Below are 16,743 nucleotides of genomic sequence, written 5' to 3'. Positions count from 1 at the left end.
TAATTTAATAAAATTTTAAGACATTAAACACATTGTCATGGCCTTATATATGCTACTGTCAATTTGTAAATAGCTCTTGTTATTTCTCATTTTCTTCATGCAAAGCATGTATAATTACCATGATCATGGAAATACAAAAGAATACAGTTGTTTTGTGGTGCGTCTTTAAGCGATGCTGCTTTTATGTTCAACAGTGGCACAATCGACAACTTTACATGAGATATCGCTATAATACAGAGTTATTGCAGCATCATATCTAGTAAGGATAAAGAGAGTCAAGTTTAATGGATGCACTTTTTAACCTGTGTCACTAATTCAGCAAGTTCGTAATTAATACCTATTCATCTGTAAAGAATGATAACTGTTTATTGTATGTTTCATAAGTTTTAAATCGGAGTTTTCTCCCTTGTATTGAACACCTGCATCAAGTCACTTTGGTGAAGTTAATTAACTGTTAGATCTAAATCTTTTTTATATTCTTAAGATGGAAATTATCCGTTTAGGCACTAAAAAATTAGCTATAGAATAACTTGCATTATATTCCTTGACTGAATATAACTTATGCAAGTTCTATGTATGATATATCTATAGATAAAATCAAAGACAGGTGCACTGAACTGTTAACAAAGAAACAATCAGTTTTTATAATGCACTTATTCATCTGTTTAATTTTATGTGACACAGTTGAACAGTCTGTTACATTAACAAGTATGAAGGTGGAATAAACATATAAAATCATTTTGCTGTAATGAACTATTTGTTTAATTCGTTGATCATACTTAATTGTTTAATATATTGGTGTCCGAGTTAAATAAAACAAGGAAGGTAAATGAATACCGGGCAATAATTCTCATAGCAGTGTTGCTGTTTACGTACGAAAAAGGAATAATCATGATTGAAAGGGAGCGAAGCATTGGTATGATTTCTATGAGTGATGTTTTAGTGAGGGAGAGATCATTTCAAAGTTTACCGGAAAGTGAGCGGAGCACTGATACGATTTCTGTGAGAGACGTTTTAGTGAGAGAGCAATCGTTTCAAAGTTTACCGGAAGGAACTTTTCAAAATGTTCCTCCGACTTATGACAGACTCGACTACAAAACCAAAAGGAGTGATTCTATACATACATGTTCTACAGTTAGCAGTGCTACGCCACTTGTTGGAATAAAGAAATCTGTTAGACCAAATTTGAAGAAGATTAGTATGGTTACATTTATAGTTGTTAGTATTTGCACGATTATAGGTCTCATCGTTGCCTTAGCTGTATGTTCAAATGGGAAAGATAAGAAGGACAACAACAATTGCCGTAAGTATTTTGTTTCTTTTTTGTCCTTGTTAAAGCTTATCGTCCAAGGTCGGCGTCAAATTTTTGTTAACAAGGTATACATATATGACGTCGATATTTGATAAATAGTATGATAATATTTGTAAGATATTGGTAAAATTAAGAAAGCAAGAACTTATGCGCAATCAATATAGGACATAAGAAAATACGCATAATACACAAACGTCATGAATCTAGCGTAAAGGATACTTAACTTGCAAGTAATGGTAGAGGAAAACTTTCAGAAATTTAAACTAGTTCATTAGTCATAAAGATATCTTTGAAATATTGAAAGATGAAACATTTTTTTGAAATGTCCTTATTTCATAAACAGCTCAATGAAAGCTCAAACTTGTGAGTGTGTTAAACTTTGATATTTTTTCCTAACGAAATGGTTTCCCTCATGAAAATAATGTCTGAATTGGTCTGAAACTGGATCTGAAATTAAGCTGAATTTTGGATGAAAGTGTCTGAATATATGGTCAGAAACAATGTCTGAATTTGGCCTTAAAATGGAACACTTTCAGATGAATTCAGCCAGTTTTCAGAAATATTGTTACCGGGATTCAGCCCCAATTCAGATACTTTCAGATGAAATGTTCAGATATAATTTGTGTTGATTTGAGTACTGTCATCTTCTACCTGGTCAAAAAATATCTGATTATCAACAGACAACAAATGATCACAATATAACTGGTCTAAAGCACTAGAGCTCAGGCGAATAAAAGTAAAGTTTTAATTTATAATGTGATATTAAGATCATGAAAACTGGTGACAATTGTGTCTTCACAAAACTCTTGACATTTACTACCAAAATACAGATTAAAAAGCACCTACTACACTAAATCATTCCTTTCTACAGCAAATCCAATGTGAAAAAAAAAATACACACTGCAGCTACAAATGATTATGAACAAAAAGAAAGACCTACAATATTTGCGCCAAAACATAGTGTGAAAATTACAATCTTGGCTTACTTAAAGTCTGAATTGTACAGATAATTGTATTACCAGTGTATAACCAGAGTTTTGTCAGTATCTGGTTTTGAATTATCAGTAAATTATAAAGTAAATTTATATCCAGTGTTAATGTTATTGTCACACAGGAAATTCTTACCAGAACAAGGTCAGTTGCCATTTTTAGCGCCTTGGACTACCATGTTTGAACATGTTTAAATTTATTCTATTCCTTGTTATTTTTATTGCATTAAAACTCCCTCTGCCCCTTTTGAGTGCTTTATTTTGCTTCAGCTCTGGGTTTAAAACATAGGAAAGCATTTTTTAGAGAAATTATTGATTGTGTAATCATGGTTTAACATGTTTGAACAGTTTGCCATTTTCTGATTGCTTGCTGTATCTGAACACTGCATCAGACTGGTTTAAGGCTAAAAACATTTTTGGCAGAAAAAAAAAAAGATTATGGCATACTGATGTTTTATGGTTGAACATGTTCATAAAACATGATTAGCTAACAGGATTATGAATACAAAAATATGTTCCAACATGTTTTAACATATTTAATCATTATAAAATCGTGATCCATATTTCGCTGTGGAAAGTGTCCAAAGTCTGCCACAATGCCTAACCTATTAACAAACAATATCCATTGTAATGTCACTGAGGCCAAACGTCAATTTAAATATGTATTGATAAAACCAGTTAACTTTATTGTTTCATTTTGGTCTTTTAATTTGTTTTTAAAACTATGTCTGAAATTCTGACAAACTCACATGACTGAAAAATTAAGTCTATTGGCACTCAGAATAATTCAGATATAAAAACTTATCTGAATAATTCATCGTTTTCAATTATATACTTTAAGACATCTGAATAGTTAATATCTCATTCAGAAATATTCAGAAAATATTCAGAAATGTTCTGACAAACTCACATGACTGAAAAATTCAGTTTACTGGCATTTAGAATAATTCAAATGAAAAGGCATCTGAATAATTCATACTTTCTTATTCATACACTTTCAGACGACTGAAAAGTTAATATCTCATTCTGAATATTCATCAGATATTCAGAAATGTTCAGTTCCTAAAACGCCTAATTCAGAAATAATCATATAGAAGATTTTTGGGCAGAAATATTCAGTATGAATCTGACAAATTCCGAAAAATTCAAACCGATTCAAACATACTTTTTCATGAGGGAATTAACCGTCTCAATAGCCTAGAGGTAGAGCGTCGGCTTCGAGTGCCGGAGGTCGTGGCTTCGATCCCAGGCCGCGTCATACCAAAGACGTGAAAAATGGTACCAGTAGCTTCCTTGCATGGCGCTCAGCATTTAAAGGGAAACTGGCCTCTTCTCTCATACACTTGTGGCAATGGATCCCATCACGAATGAGGTGTCGAGAGGGATTAATATAAGTTGTAGAACTTCCGTCACAATCGACCTAAAATAAATCATGTATAAAAAATGGTTTAGAGTTTTGTATTGACTCTTATTGACAGATTTCTTGTCCTTATTGATTTTATTTTCGATGCACCACTGAGAGATACCGTTCGTTTCAATAATGTCCTACAAGTCCACATACTCGCACTCGTGAAACTGCTATCTAAAACATTTGCTTTAAAAGTTTATGTTGAAACGCTTGATATTCTTAGCTCAATCAGGGGTTTGAATGAAATAAGAAAAAGTATCTGAAACGCTAGAATGTTTTACAGGTGCAGTCAATCTAGAAAATACTAACCGTTTTTTTTTTATTAAATTTGTAATTTTTCACTTATGTCATAAACTGATGAGTGCAATTGATTTAATTAAAATGAAATAATCTGTAAAAAACTAAGAAAAGTATAATGTTTTGTATGAGAATTGAACCAGACAAGATGGATTTTAAGCAGTATATATTGCTATTTCTTCTTTTGTGTTTATTTATTGTATTCAGTATATATCATTAAAATTAACAGTACATTCGTTTTATTTTGTAGACAACTCGTAAATAATGCAGTATTTGAAAGGATAAACATGTACTTTATTGCTTTCTGTTACAATGTAAAGTCTGTCAGGATAAATGGTGCATAGATTAAACAGCAGTTATTGCTTTTTTGTAACACAAATTATAATGTAATGAAACCCGTCTCGTGTTACTGATTTCAACAAAAACCTTCTAATGGGAATAATTGGGAAAGTATCTTCCTCAGTCATTCAAGCAGGAGACTAACAAGTATTTAAGGAAAGGGAGTGACGGTTTAAACTTTTAAACTGCTAAGACCTAAAACAAATTACAAAAATCTAAGTAAGGAAAATCAATTCTTATACCTACGTACTACAAAATAAAATGTCTATGAGGTAGCCTAATTACCTTGGTTTTTAACATTAAAGAAGGACTACATAGAAACAGTGACATGTCTTAAAGAGAATTCCTATAGTTTTTTTCCTTTCATAGAATTTTTTCAAATTCACATATATGAAAGGAAAATTTATGCTGAAAACAATGAACAAATGAAAACAATGGGTCACCAGGCTTGTTTTTGTGAAAAATTGTTTTGAACACACCCACTGTTGCTGAAACTGCCAGCGATTTTTCAACATTTTCATAATTTTCTGCATTTTTATAAATACCAACCAAAATATACATTAAGACAGCACAATAAGGTTTATTCTTTTTACAGATTTTATTATATACTTATTTGATATCATAGTCATATTGGTAATGCTATATCCTTACAATAATGGGTACAAATGAAAAAAAAAATCTTGTTTCATATTCCCTTTTGTGAACTTTTAACAATGAAAAATACCCTTAGTGAAGAATATTTTTTTAAATTTTGGAAAAACTGTTTCATAGAATTTTTGGCTGTTTTTCTTGTGTATAAATAATTGTATTGTGAGCGTAAAAATAGCTAAAAATGTATGGGTCACCAGGCTAAATTTTATGTTAAGACCGATTGAATACAACACCTGTTCGGACGAAAATGGCGCGAACCTGACAAAATTGATTACATGTATATCTGCTAGAAGTTAAAAAATATTTTTAAAAATTCTTAATTCTTTCTATAATTGAATACTAAATAATCTGAAAGGTGATACTGTGTTATCAGTACTAAGTCAATTATCTTACATTATATGAGCAACACTGTCTTTGTACTAAAATGCGATGTGAAAACACAACCACAAAAATGGCAAGATTTTTATTTTTTAACACGTTTCAATGAAAGTTGGATACACTGTTTAATCATCTTTGTCTTTAAAAAAGTGATAAAAACAATCACAATTGATCGAAATGCATTGACAGTTACAATAGGGTTATCTTAAACTAAAAAGGTCACAGAATGCATCGGCAGCACCTATAAATTTTTGTTTTCTACAAGGGATAGAATATCCCTCAAACGGAAATTGGATATAACGTAAATTATTAACTTATCAGTTAGTTGTCAGACTTGTATCGAGGAATTTTTCAGGGGAGATATTGTGGACTTATGGGTTCAGTAATGATCAGCGAAAATAGAAGCGCATAATTTTAGATGAAGGGCTAGTATTTTTGTGGCATAAATGTTGCGTTTTTCAGCTATCAAAGGCTCCCCATAATTGCATTTACACATTCATTAAGTAGCATTGGTAAGATGCACTGTCAAGCATCTACAAGTACATTATGTTTTGCAACTCTAAAACTAAGGTTTACTGTAACATCTTCCTGTCGTTTGATTGTATTACAGTGAATTTAATATTTTATAAACACCAGAAGGCATGAAGAGTAATGGTCTTTAAGTCATATAGGTATGCCATATTAGGAAAGATTCATTTCTTTTTGGCGGTATGTGCGTCCTGAAGCGTACGAGACAACTTTGAAATAGGTCACAGTTTTCAATGTACGGTAAATGTCTCAAAGTCAACTGCTTAATTACTGTAAAACCCGCTTGTATCGTGCCGCGAAATTGATATACTATTAAAAAGGCGTTTGCTGTTTTTACATAAAAAAGTTTGCATAACCAGATATTCAAACTAATGAAGATAGAAAATTCGACATTTACAAAACTGTAAGGCTTTGGCGCTGATACATTTTATGCGTCATATTCAAAACTTCAAATACAATTGCTGTTTTCATTTTTAACTCTGGTGGCATGCTCCTTGAAATTTAGTCTAGGAATAAGAAACCCATGTATTAGCAAATCATAATGTATTGTTGCTTACTGTCTTTGACTTCGCAAAATCCTTGTCTTGAGTCCGATTTTTCTAATACGATCTTTTGTACCACCTGTCAATGAAAATAAATTGTAAGCTAAATCTCAGTTTGGGTCTTAATCAAATGATGATGATGATATTGAATAAGAAGTAATTGTTCCAAGTTTTAGTATTATACATTAAAGATTAAAAGCAGGTTGATGTATATACATGCTTACCGCCATAATTTTTCAAACCCAAACCCCGATTTAGAATTATTTTAGGGAATATATCAATTAGCTATATCGAAAATATACGAAATCTTTGAAACAATATATTTCACTGGTTTGTTATCCGTATATATATATTGTTTTCTTTAGAAAATAATGGAAAAACTACAGCTTCACCTCTGTCAATGCCAGAAGAGACCACAACACAAATGACCACATCGAAAGCAGATACCGACACTACGAAGATAACTGAACCAATTGAAGCGACGTCAGTAGAGTCCGTAGATACCTCTTCATCGTCAGTATCTACAACAACATCCAGTTCCACTCAAGGTGATACTAAAAATTGGTTTTAAATCGGTTAAATGAGAAGCTAGTTATTCTGTTTCAAAGGGGAGTGCTTTTATTTTGCTTAACATCTTGATAAAAGGCGAAAAAGCTGCTGACAGCTGTTTTAACTCCACATTTTTCTTTGCCCATTTTTCGACACATTCAAGAAAAGTTGGATATACTGTTTAATTAGCTTTGCCTTTAAAACCATAAAAACAATCACAATTGATCGTAAATGCATTGGGTCGTGAAAGTAACAATAAGGTTATCTTTAAAAACTAAAAATGTCACAGAGTGAATACAGGCAGTGACATCAGCAGCACTAATCAGTTGCTGTCAAAATCGCTTGCTAGTTAACATGCTGTCAAATTGATATAGTATTAAAAAGAAGTTTGCTATTTTACAAAATAAATTTTGAAAAAAAAGAACAGATAATCAAACTTATCAGAATAGATATTTCGATATTCAGAAAATTCTATAGTATTGGCGCTGATACATTTTATGCGTCATAGTCATAACTTCAAAAACAACTGCTGTTTTTATTTTTAACTCTGTTGGCATGCTCCTTGAAATTCAATCTATAAATGGGAAACCCTTGTATTGTCCAGTCATACTGAATTGTCTTTGACTTTGTAAAGTCCTTGTCTCGTGTCCGACTTTTCTAATATGATCTTATGTATCATCTGTCATTGAAAATAAATTGTAGGCTAAATCTCGGTTGGGGTTTTAGTCAAATGTTGTTGATGATATTGAATAATAAGTAATTGTTCAAAATTTGCAGCCCAATTAGTTTGATACATTGGACTGTATTTTGATCAAGGAAGTAATCTGAAAATTATTGGCACACCATTGACTTTTTATTGATAAAGACGTTTGTGACATAGTTTAACGCATACTTTGGCAAAACAGGGATAATTAAATAATATCTAAAAGGATTGAAACATAACGTAAGAATATGGCGCAGTTAAAATGTATTTTTATTTGATCTTTGTCTTATTGTTATAGAATTATGGTCAAGGTAAACATAAATCAAATACTGACAAATATCTATTCAACGCATCTCTGGCTGCGAATATATTACAACTCTAATAACTTTAATTCTTTTTTTTTCTCATGGAACGATCTTTGGAATAAAGAATACAGACATTGTTTGCGATTTGAATATATTATCGGCGCCTCGGTGTCTTTTGATATTAGCCACTAAAATGCAACAGAGCATATTGACTTTGTATTCAAACTATGTCAGTTAACTTTTCAGGATGTTTTACAATTCATCCTTGGCTTATGATATGTTTACCTGAGTACAAATTGTTACACTGACGTTTATAAGCAAGTTTTATAATTATAATAGTCTGTTATAGGCAACCGTAGCCGAGAGACTTCTGTCTTTGAATTTATATAGCTTACATATTCAAATCCCCGCAGATGATTAAGAGTCCATGCAGAGTGAGAGTTTATTTTTTATTTTACATAAACATATCTTTAGGTAAAGAAATTAACTTACTAATAATAGTACATTTGTGTATGTTTGAATGTTTAGATTTTCTTTTCTATCATCATTGGAAAAAAGTAAATAAGGCTCTATTGCTTTTCTATTCAAGCAAGAAATAAAACCCGTATTACAAAAATGTATTTGCAAATAACATGTACCTATTTTTGTTATAATGTTATAATATCTTGTCATTTGTAAGACTACTAGGGGATTGCGCCCAGAGAAGTATATTGGTTCTTCCTATACCATGAAATTTGAATGCTCCTATATAATAAATATTGTGTCGGTGTGACAAACAAAGCAAATATTGGAAAAGTGGATGGATGCAGTGCTTCGGCAACTGACGACAAAAACTTTCATCTTGATATTAATATTGTTTTACCTAATTGTCTGAGTTTACTGCACTCAAAATAATTCAAATTAGTTTTAACATATCGGAAACAATTACATTAGCCGTCATCCTAAGAGAATCAAATATCAAATTTCCATGCCGGTTTTATTTAAGAGCCTTGACATTTTTTGTTGAAAAAAGGTCGGCCTTTTGAAGACAGTAAGTCAGAAATACTATGAATATAAAACAAAACCTGAATAGTTTGCAAGCAAAACTATCTTCTTTTTTTCCAAAATTTGGTTGAACTACTACTACATGGATAATATTCTTTGCGCATCACTTTTATGTAAAGCACTGTCTAAAAGGGGCATATGAAGGAATTATTTTTATCTTTTTGCAGGCACATGGCTGACATGGGGTACATGGACAGAGTGCAGTTCAACATGTGGGAATGGTATTTACACCAGGTATCGTGAATGCAACAGACCTGACGACAAAAGCACAGATTGCCAAGGACTTTATGTTCAAACGGAGATTTGTATAGATACTGTGTGCCAAGGTTATTCTTTAGAATATATCATTTGAATTACTGTTTGATCCCTCTAATCCATGAAAGTGCTGATTTGTTGCAGAATACCCAGATATAAGCCACCTACAGATCTCCGAGGGTAATTGTAGGATCTTAATATTTTTGGTAATAGCGATTTCATGTATTCTTCCTGTGAGAAACAAAAAGCAAAATCGCAATTTGGAAAGAAGGAAACGTTGTTTTTATGCTCACTTGGATATCGTGACAGTTTTATAAAACTCATCCCGAAATAGAGAAAATTTACTTTTAAAACCTTATGGGTGTCAGTATTTATGTCTGATTTTACAATGGAAAATATCTTTTATGACGATTAATTCAAAATATTTTGACAAATGAAAAGTTCAAAAAATCATCTTTGATGTTCTTTAAAATAATGTATGTTTTTCTAAAAGTATCCAGTGCTTATGACACTGTTGATATTTTGTATCATGTTTATGAAAAAAAAAGTAACTTCCTTTTTTGTTATATTATACCTATGAAAATGGCAGTCGCTATTTATTACTGAAATCTTATAAGAAAACTTGTTAAAGGCAAAATTTAGTCGGTAATGGAATAATCTTCATGCATGTATTCTATACTATTTGTCATTATGACGTGTCTTTAAATAATAGGTGTAATCACTCCTATCTTAAATAACTTATCAAATGTATTGCTATTAAAAGAATATGGAAACTGGGCAACATGGTCGTCCTGGGATACTTGTGACGCTACATGTGAAGGGGGTACTCAGTCACGCACGAGATCTTGTCTGAAAACTGATGCATCTGATTTAGATTGTATTGGTGACAACACACAACAACAACAATGTGCTAAATGGGAATGCCCAGGTAAAGTCCAACTTTGTTCTGAGCATTTGGTAATTGTACAATTTAGTAAATCGATGCTAAAAGTCATATATTTTCGCGAGGCTACAATTTCTAGACTTTGACTGGTTCTAGTTTTATAATGCCCACGGTATATAAAACATTATTAAAGAGATAGGTCTATTTATAGAAATGATAACAACACTTTCGCGAGTACTTGTTTTCGTGAATACGGAGAGTATATTAAATTCCTCGCGAAAATTTCTGATCTTACAGAGACTGACATAATGTTTAAATTGTAAAGTATTTAAAAGCACGAGCTACTTGGTCATTGAGGTTATTTCGTACTGGATCTTCATTCATTACATTCAAAAATACATTTCTTCTAACATCTTCAAGGGGTGATATTCATCGTAGTTAAAGGCTATAAATTTTACAATAAAATACTATGATCCAAAGGCGCTTTTTTACTGATGCTTTAGGACATTTGATTTTTAAGTACATTTATATTATTACTATCTAATCTTTCATAAGAATTTCAGACTTTAATCTTAAATCCTAACATTGTAGCTGTAAATTAAGTGCACATTATTCTAATTTAATACGAACTGTATTCGACAGTTTAAGCTGTTATGCAATTTATACCAAAATGCATAAAATGGTAACGGACATTTGGTTTTGTTATTACAGACTGTTCGAAGGTTTGTTTTGAAGGAGATCTAAGCCCAACTTGCGAAATGTGTATTTGTAACACGACTAGACAAGGTGTTGTGATGACGACAGACAATGAAGCAATATCAAACGCAACTGTGTTTGTAGATTCGAATCCCACCACTGTAATTGCATATTCAGAAGATTTTGGCTCATTTTCTAGTGAAGTTGTTTGTGACGGAGCTTCAGTACAAGTTGAGAAACCTGGATATTCATCACCGGTTTGTCAAATCAGCTCTGCAAGAATTACATGCACTATCGTGAAAAATGGTATTAGGCCGATTTTGATATAAACAAATAACAAAACGGAAATCCTAATTTGTTCAAATTAAAGTTTCACATTGGCATTTTCAACAGCTTGTCAATGAATCTGCATTGCAGTATGATATAACTATACAAAAAAAAGTTTAAAATCTGTACAACTAACATCAGGCGTTGTTGCCTTTAAATTGTTGGTTAGAATATAACTGTAATATCCACACTAAAAAGCAGAGCTATAAATTATATTACTTAAAGTGAACAATCTTTATACCTTAATTGCGCCTAATTGATGTAGCCTTCTGTGAAATAACCATGAGTCTCTGTTCTGTCATTACATATACTGTTTTCATTTCATTCAGAAAAACCAATATTTATTGAACATCCCCAGCCCAAAGCTAGACTTGTTGGAGAAAATGTAACATTGTGTTGTTCCGCAGAAGGTATACCGGATATAAAGTATTATGAATGGTACGTACGGCTGACTTCAAGAAATAAAAATATTTTGTCGTAAAAGTGTTTACATATCTTTGCTTGGAACACTTACACTGAATTAAAAGTATCAGTTCATGTGATTATTTTTTGGTTACTTCGTCTTCAACAGAGATATTCCAGAACTCCTTTCACTTTATGACCGTGTTAGAAATATAACTTATATCACGTGAGATATGCATTTATTGTATTTAAGGATGAAAGGCTCCCTGTTAGTAGACGATTCCTTCTATCCTGATGGAAATATGCTGCATCTTACTGGCCTTACAACGTCTGATTCTGGTGTGTACAGATGCAGAGCCAACTCTGATGCTGGAGGTATGATGTCAGAGGAAGCAAGTATAATTATCAAAGGTATAATTATCTGAATATCCCAGATCTGGTATCACAATTTAAATTAATACACTACTTGGACTTTTAATTCATACTAGGAATTAAATAGGAAAATATGCATGTTTGTTTGTAATGGTTCTTGTGTTAGGTACAAAATAAAGAACAAAAGTCCAATAGGAAAGCCACACACAGCGCTAAGTAAAACTAGTCTCTTTGGTCACACTTCACCATGTAGATGTATACTTTCCAGCTTTTGACGGTGTAGGAAGGCCCGAGACACCAATTCGGGAATTATTTGAACCATAGGCAACAAAAAAGGTAGTACCAAAGACCTTCTTTGCGGCTTCCTCATATTAAAACGTTCTACATTCTATCCAAATGTTATACACATTCAGTGTCAATAACCCTAACCACTGGGCCATGGATGTCTCGAAGATATTGTTATGGATGATATCTATAAACGTTTATATGCAAGATATCATTGCAGCCTGATTCATTTAAGTGTTCTGTGTCTGTGTTTTAGGAACAGAAAGCGACTTTTGTGATGATGCATTAGGGCAGAGACTGATCCATTTGCCAGATGATTGTGTGCAGCCAGAGTCTATGACAGCATCGATCGAAACAGGCTTCTGTAACCGACAGCTCTGTCGGCAAAGTACTAGCTCTACATCCAATGAGTGTCGAGAGGAAAGCCAGAATTGTTGCACGGTTGCAGATTTTGAGCTGAATACAGTCTATTGTTCGGGATATAACTTGTCGGTCCTCAGTGTAAAATCATGTGGATGCGGGCATTGTAATTTCAATGCAGTTAGAATTGTCGGTACGGTACTTAACTATAGTACTAACGAATACGTTCGATTCGGACAAGTACACGTAAACGGTGTATTTAGCACGTACACAAGCTCACGGGGATCTTTTAAAGTGTCCGTTAACGAAGGGTATGGGTCAGCCGTTATTACAATTATCAGTAATAACCAACACACAACACACGTTATTGATGTTTCAGAAGGGACGACGGGAACAATTTACACAAACATGTATATTGTTCCGGAAACATGCAGTGTACAGATAAATGCAGGTGAAGACAATATCGTTGATATAGGTAACTGTCGGAATGGAATTAACACTGCTAATACAATCGCTGAAATACACATTCCAGCAAACTCTTTTATAGACGATTCCTTTAACGTTTTTAATGGCATCGTAAATGTTAGTGTAACATTTCTAAACGCGACAGATATTTCGGATTTAGACATCATGCCAGGATTGCTCTTATCTGTTAATGACGATGGAGAAAAAGTTCCCATTACATCTTTTGGTGCGTTTCGTCTATGGTTTTATGATTCCTTAACATTATTATCTTTGAAACTTGGTAAAAACGTTAATATATACCATAAGGAAACTGATCTTGAACAAAGTTTGTCTTTGTTTGGGTTACAAGAAGCCAGTGGAATCTGGCACGAGATAAGTGATGAGACGCCTGTCGAGTTAAATGAACCTGATCTTAAGTCATGGATTAATATCGGTCAATATGTTAATACCGCGAAAGAATGTTTCTTCAACGTTCGCATATATGAAGATCCTTACCTTTTATCTGAAGTAACAGTTAGCAAATACCAGTTGTTTATGCAAACCATACACATTCGTGGTTCGAATTCTTATAAAACCTATGGTCACACTTTCAGTCCGAGTAGGACATGTTTTAGAACGATTTGCGATGACAATTTGGGATTTATTGAGGTCTGGATAAGTAATTTTGAGAAAGAGTCCGCAGAATATCTCATGCCTGCAAATCCTATGGGAAATGTTTCCGTAGGTCTATCGTCCTCAAAACAACAAAACGTCGAGTATTCAGTCGTTAAAGGTGATCCCCATTTGAGTTTAAAGTTTATTATAAGCTCTGATGGGCCATTTTTTGAAAGTCTGTATACATGTCTCTCGTCAACTAAAACGAATAATCACTTCAAATTTTATTTCCCAGACAATGTGGAGGATGTTTTCACTCTTAGACACTTTTTTGATTTAAGTACTCAAAACATTAGCGCAATACAGGTAGTCAATCAAAGAGTGTGGTATCCCAAACGACAAGAGGGATACCGTGTGTGTTTTGTCAAAGTAAGATTTGAACACCAGACAGTTGAAAACATTACGGTTCGAGTGATTTCGTACGGGGGAACGAATAAAGATACATCAAACGAGATCTTAGGCATCCGCCAAACGGATCAATCGAGCTTCATAACGAATTGCTTAGAATATAAATGTAGTGGAACGATCAACGAGGAATTTTCCGAGGACGATTTTGATGACACCAAAATAACTGTGGAATATTTGAGTTCTGGGACAAGCAAGTGTACCGTTCAAAGTTTTAGTCAGGAACTTATCGACAAGTTTGCTGATCTTAACCCTCCAAACGTAGGGGAAAATACATTTACATTTTATGCTCCGACTAGTTATTCGCCCAGCCTTGGTATTTATTCAGCTAGTACCTCAAGCGATGATATCGAATCAGCAAGGAGCAGTGCTAAGAGGGAATGTCGATCTGGCATTCCAATGGACTTTTCTTCTGATAATCCTGACACAGGAACTGCCGTAGTATTTTCTTGCGCTTGATTTTAGTGAAATGCCATAACTTGTTATGTCTGACTCTCTACTTCAACGTGGATAGATATGTGGTTGAGATCAATTTACATGTCCACTATTATGTTTTTTGAAAGGAATGTATAACAAAATTGTTATGGTTGAAACGTTTTCTTGTAAACAATTTCGTACGTATCTGTCTTTACTTATAATATCTCGAACATTTCTATAAACCAACAGCAGTATTCATCGATTAAAAGTGTTTATTCACATGTCAGATAGAGAACTGACAAATAACAATCAGACTAATGAATAAAGGCGTTTAGTCTAATTATTGAAATATTTACATGCTTAACGCATTTTAATTTCAATTTTTTTTTTCAGCATGAATGTTTAACAGTTGTTTCTTCTTATGCTTTTCTTCTGGCGAATTTTTGTTTAAAGAAAGTCTGTTTACTTCGAAACAGTCTCCTGAATTTAAATGATTTCCTGAAGAAAACGGACAAATCTTACATAATGAAACAATGTGGTTAAATCGTCCCAATTAAACTAATAATACGTAAAACATTATTACCAACCACGTTACGGCGCTTCCGGTCGCCTAGTACCTAATTTTCATGACATTTTGAACATTTAACGTTTAATGAAGTTGTTCTTTGAATAAAGAGCTGTTAGAATATATTTCTGTTTTTTTTTTCTGGTATTTTCTTAGGGCAATCACTGCTTTATTGTGTAATTACGCTGGAATGAAATTTCTCTGTTTTGGCCAGGACGTAGGGATGTTGTTGTTGGCCATATTAATGACAGTTTTATCCAATAGTTCGGCCTGAATTTTGCGTGTTGATGAAGGTGCGAAATCCTCGGAAATTAGTCCCCAAGAGAATAAAATATTTTTCCAGAATTTTAATTCATACTTGGTAATTGCATCTAATTCTACTTTTGATTATATTTGATGTACTATGTAACCTCCATTTAATGGTATTTATCCGGTCATTTTAAAGCGGGTTTAAACATTCAATTGACATTATTTTACTATAATTTTCAAAGTTTTATAGACGGTTATTCCTTTAGAGAATCTATAAACCTACACATTGCTGAAGAATTCATAAATCTAAAGCAAATAAATAAATAAATAGATAAATAAATAAATACATAAAATAACAAAATTAATCATAGTGTTTATGGGTTCCTACTCTCAACGTCTTAGCAAGGTTTTCGATCAGCCAAAAATGTTAAGACACACGTGGTACAGATTTTGAAGAAAAACATTTTTTTTTTTGCAATTTTGTGACATTTTTATACCAACTATTGCTGCACATTAAATGTCATATAATTAATTTGAAGGCATATTTCGGAATTAACGGTAATGTTCCCTTCAGCAGGAAAAGGTATAAATTGAAAAAAATATGCCTAGTTCTATCATGTATTATATTGCGTAGAATAAAGACATTATGTATTTTTTGTTGTACTTGCTAAGAGTGTTAACATACCTTTCAAAAATGTATAGCTTACTACGATGCAAAGTGAACCGAATAAAATTTCATCGAACGTATTCAACTACCTTAACTTGACCTTGCAGCATACTTAAGTGGAAGAGTATTAAAGTTCACTGAATTATTTGCCTCTCGTCGGTGTTGGTCCGAGAAGATGTTGAAGAAGCCATTAGATGTTTAACGGTATGGTCGGTGTTCCTATTCAGGTGCCCATTCGTTCTTGAAATATTGTCCAATTTTTTAAAAAAAATCCACAATTAATTCACAATAAAGGCATAACAATATGCAAACCTAAGAACCTAAATTGTGTTGATGTGAATTAAAACAAAGCAAAGCAAAATACGCAAGCATTGGTTGTGTATGATATTTGTTTGTTCTCACTTTTACTGGTACTTGTGAAGATACTGTATTTGACTAGTATCTTTCTCAAATGTTGTATAGAAACAGTTATAATCACTGCAGAGTGATGGTTTTCGCCTAATGTTCATGACTTTCTAAATTTGATTTGGTAGTGACCAGCCTGTCTAGACGGGGAAGAGTAAAACGGTACAAATGCACAGTTTTATTGAATTTTTACTACCACAATAGGTACCATGTACGCAAGTGTATCATCTCAAATGTATATATAAATTTTTATCTGCTAGAACAAGAGTAATTGAATGTTTTTTCTAAACC

At 32.8% G+C, this 16,743-nt stretch overlaps 1 protein-coding gene across 1 annotated transcript; it reads left to right on the top strand.

The window, feature by feature from the left end:
* Window positions 1-689: 689 nt before the first annotated feature.
* LOC128555086 (cartilage intermediate layer protein 1-like) lies at window positions 690-16,039 on the top strand. Its single transcript, XM_053536484.1, has 8 exons — window positions 690-1,303; window positions 6,810-6,992; window positions 9,213-9,371; window positions 10,064-10,228; window positions 10,895-11,185; window positions 11,536-11,644; window positions 11,862-12,019; window positions 12,522-16,039. Exons 1-8 carry the CDS (start codon window positions 892-894, stop codon window positions 14,606-14,608), a joined length of 3,564 nt encoding a protein of 1,187 aa, XP_053392459.1. The 5' UTR covers window positions 690-891; the 3' UTR covers window positions 14,609-16,039.
* The last annotated feature ends 704 nt before the right edge of the window (window positions 16,040-16,743 follow it).

This window comes from Mercenaria mercenaria, chromosome 2 (assembly GCF_021730395.1).
Source record: "Mercenaria mercenaria strain notata chromosome 2, MADL_Memer_1, whole genome shotgun sequence".
In the NCBI taxonomy this organism is placed as follows: Eukaryota; Metazoa; Mollusca; class Bivalvia; order Venerida; family Veneridae; genus Mercenaria; species Mercenaria mercenaria.
The sequence above is the reverse complement of the archived record's forward strand: the minus strand, read 5'-3'. Positions and strand labels throughout refer to the sequence as shown.

Excerpts from the sequence above, each read along its gene's own strand:
- LOC128555086 (XM_053536484.1), top strand. The coding sequence starts at position 892 with ATGATTGAAAGGGAGCGAAGCATTGGTATGATTTCTATGAGTGATGTT. Across the intron at positions 10,229-10,894 it reads TGCTAAATGGGAATGCCCAG|ACTGTTCGAAGGTTTGTTTT; the intron begins GTAAAGTCCAAC and ends TTGTTATTACAG. Across the intron at positions 12,020-12,521 it reads AGCAAGTATAATTATCAAAG|GAACAGAAAGCGACTTTTGT; the intron begins GTATAATTATCT and ends TCTGTGTTTTAG.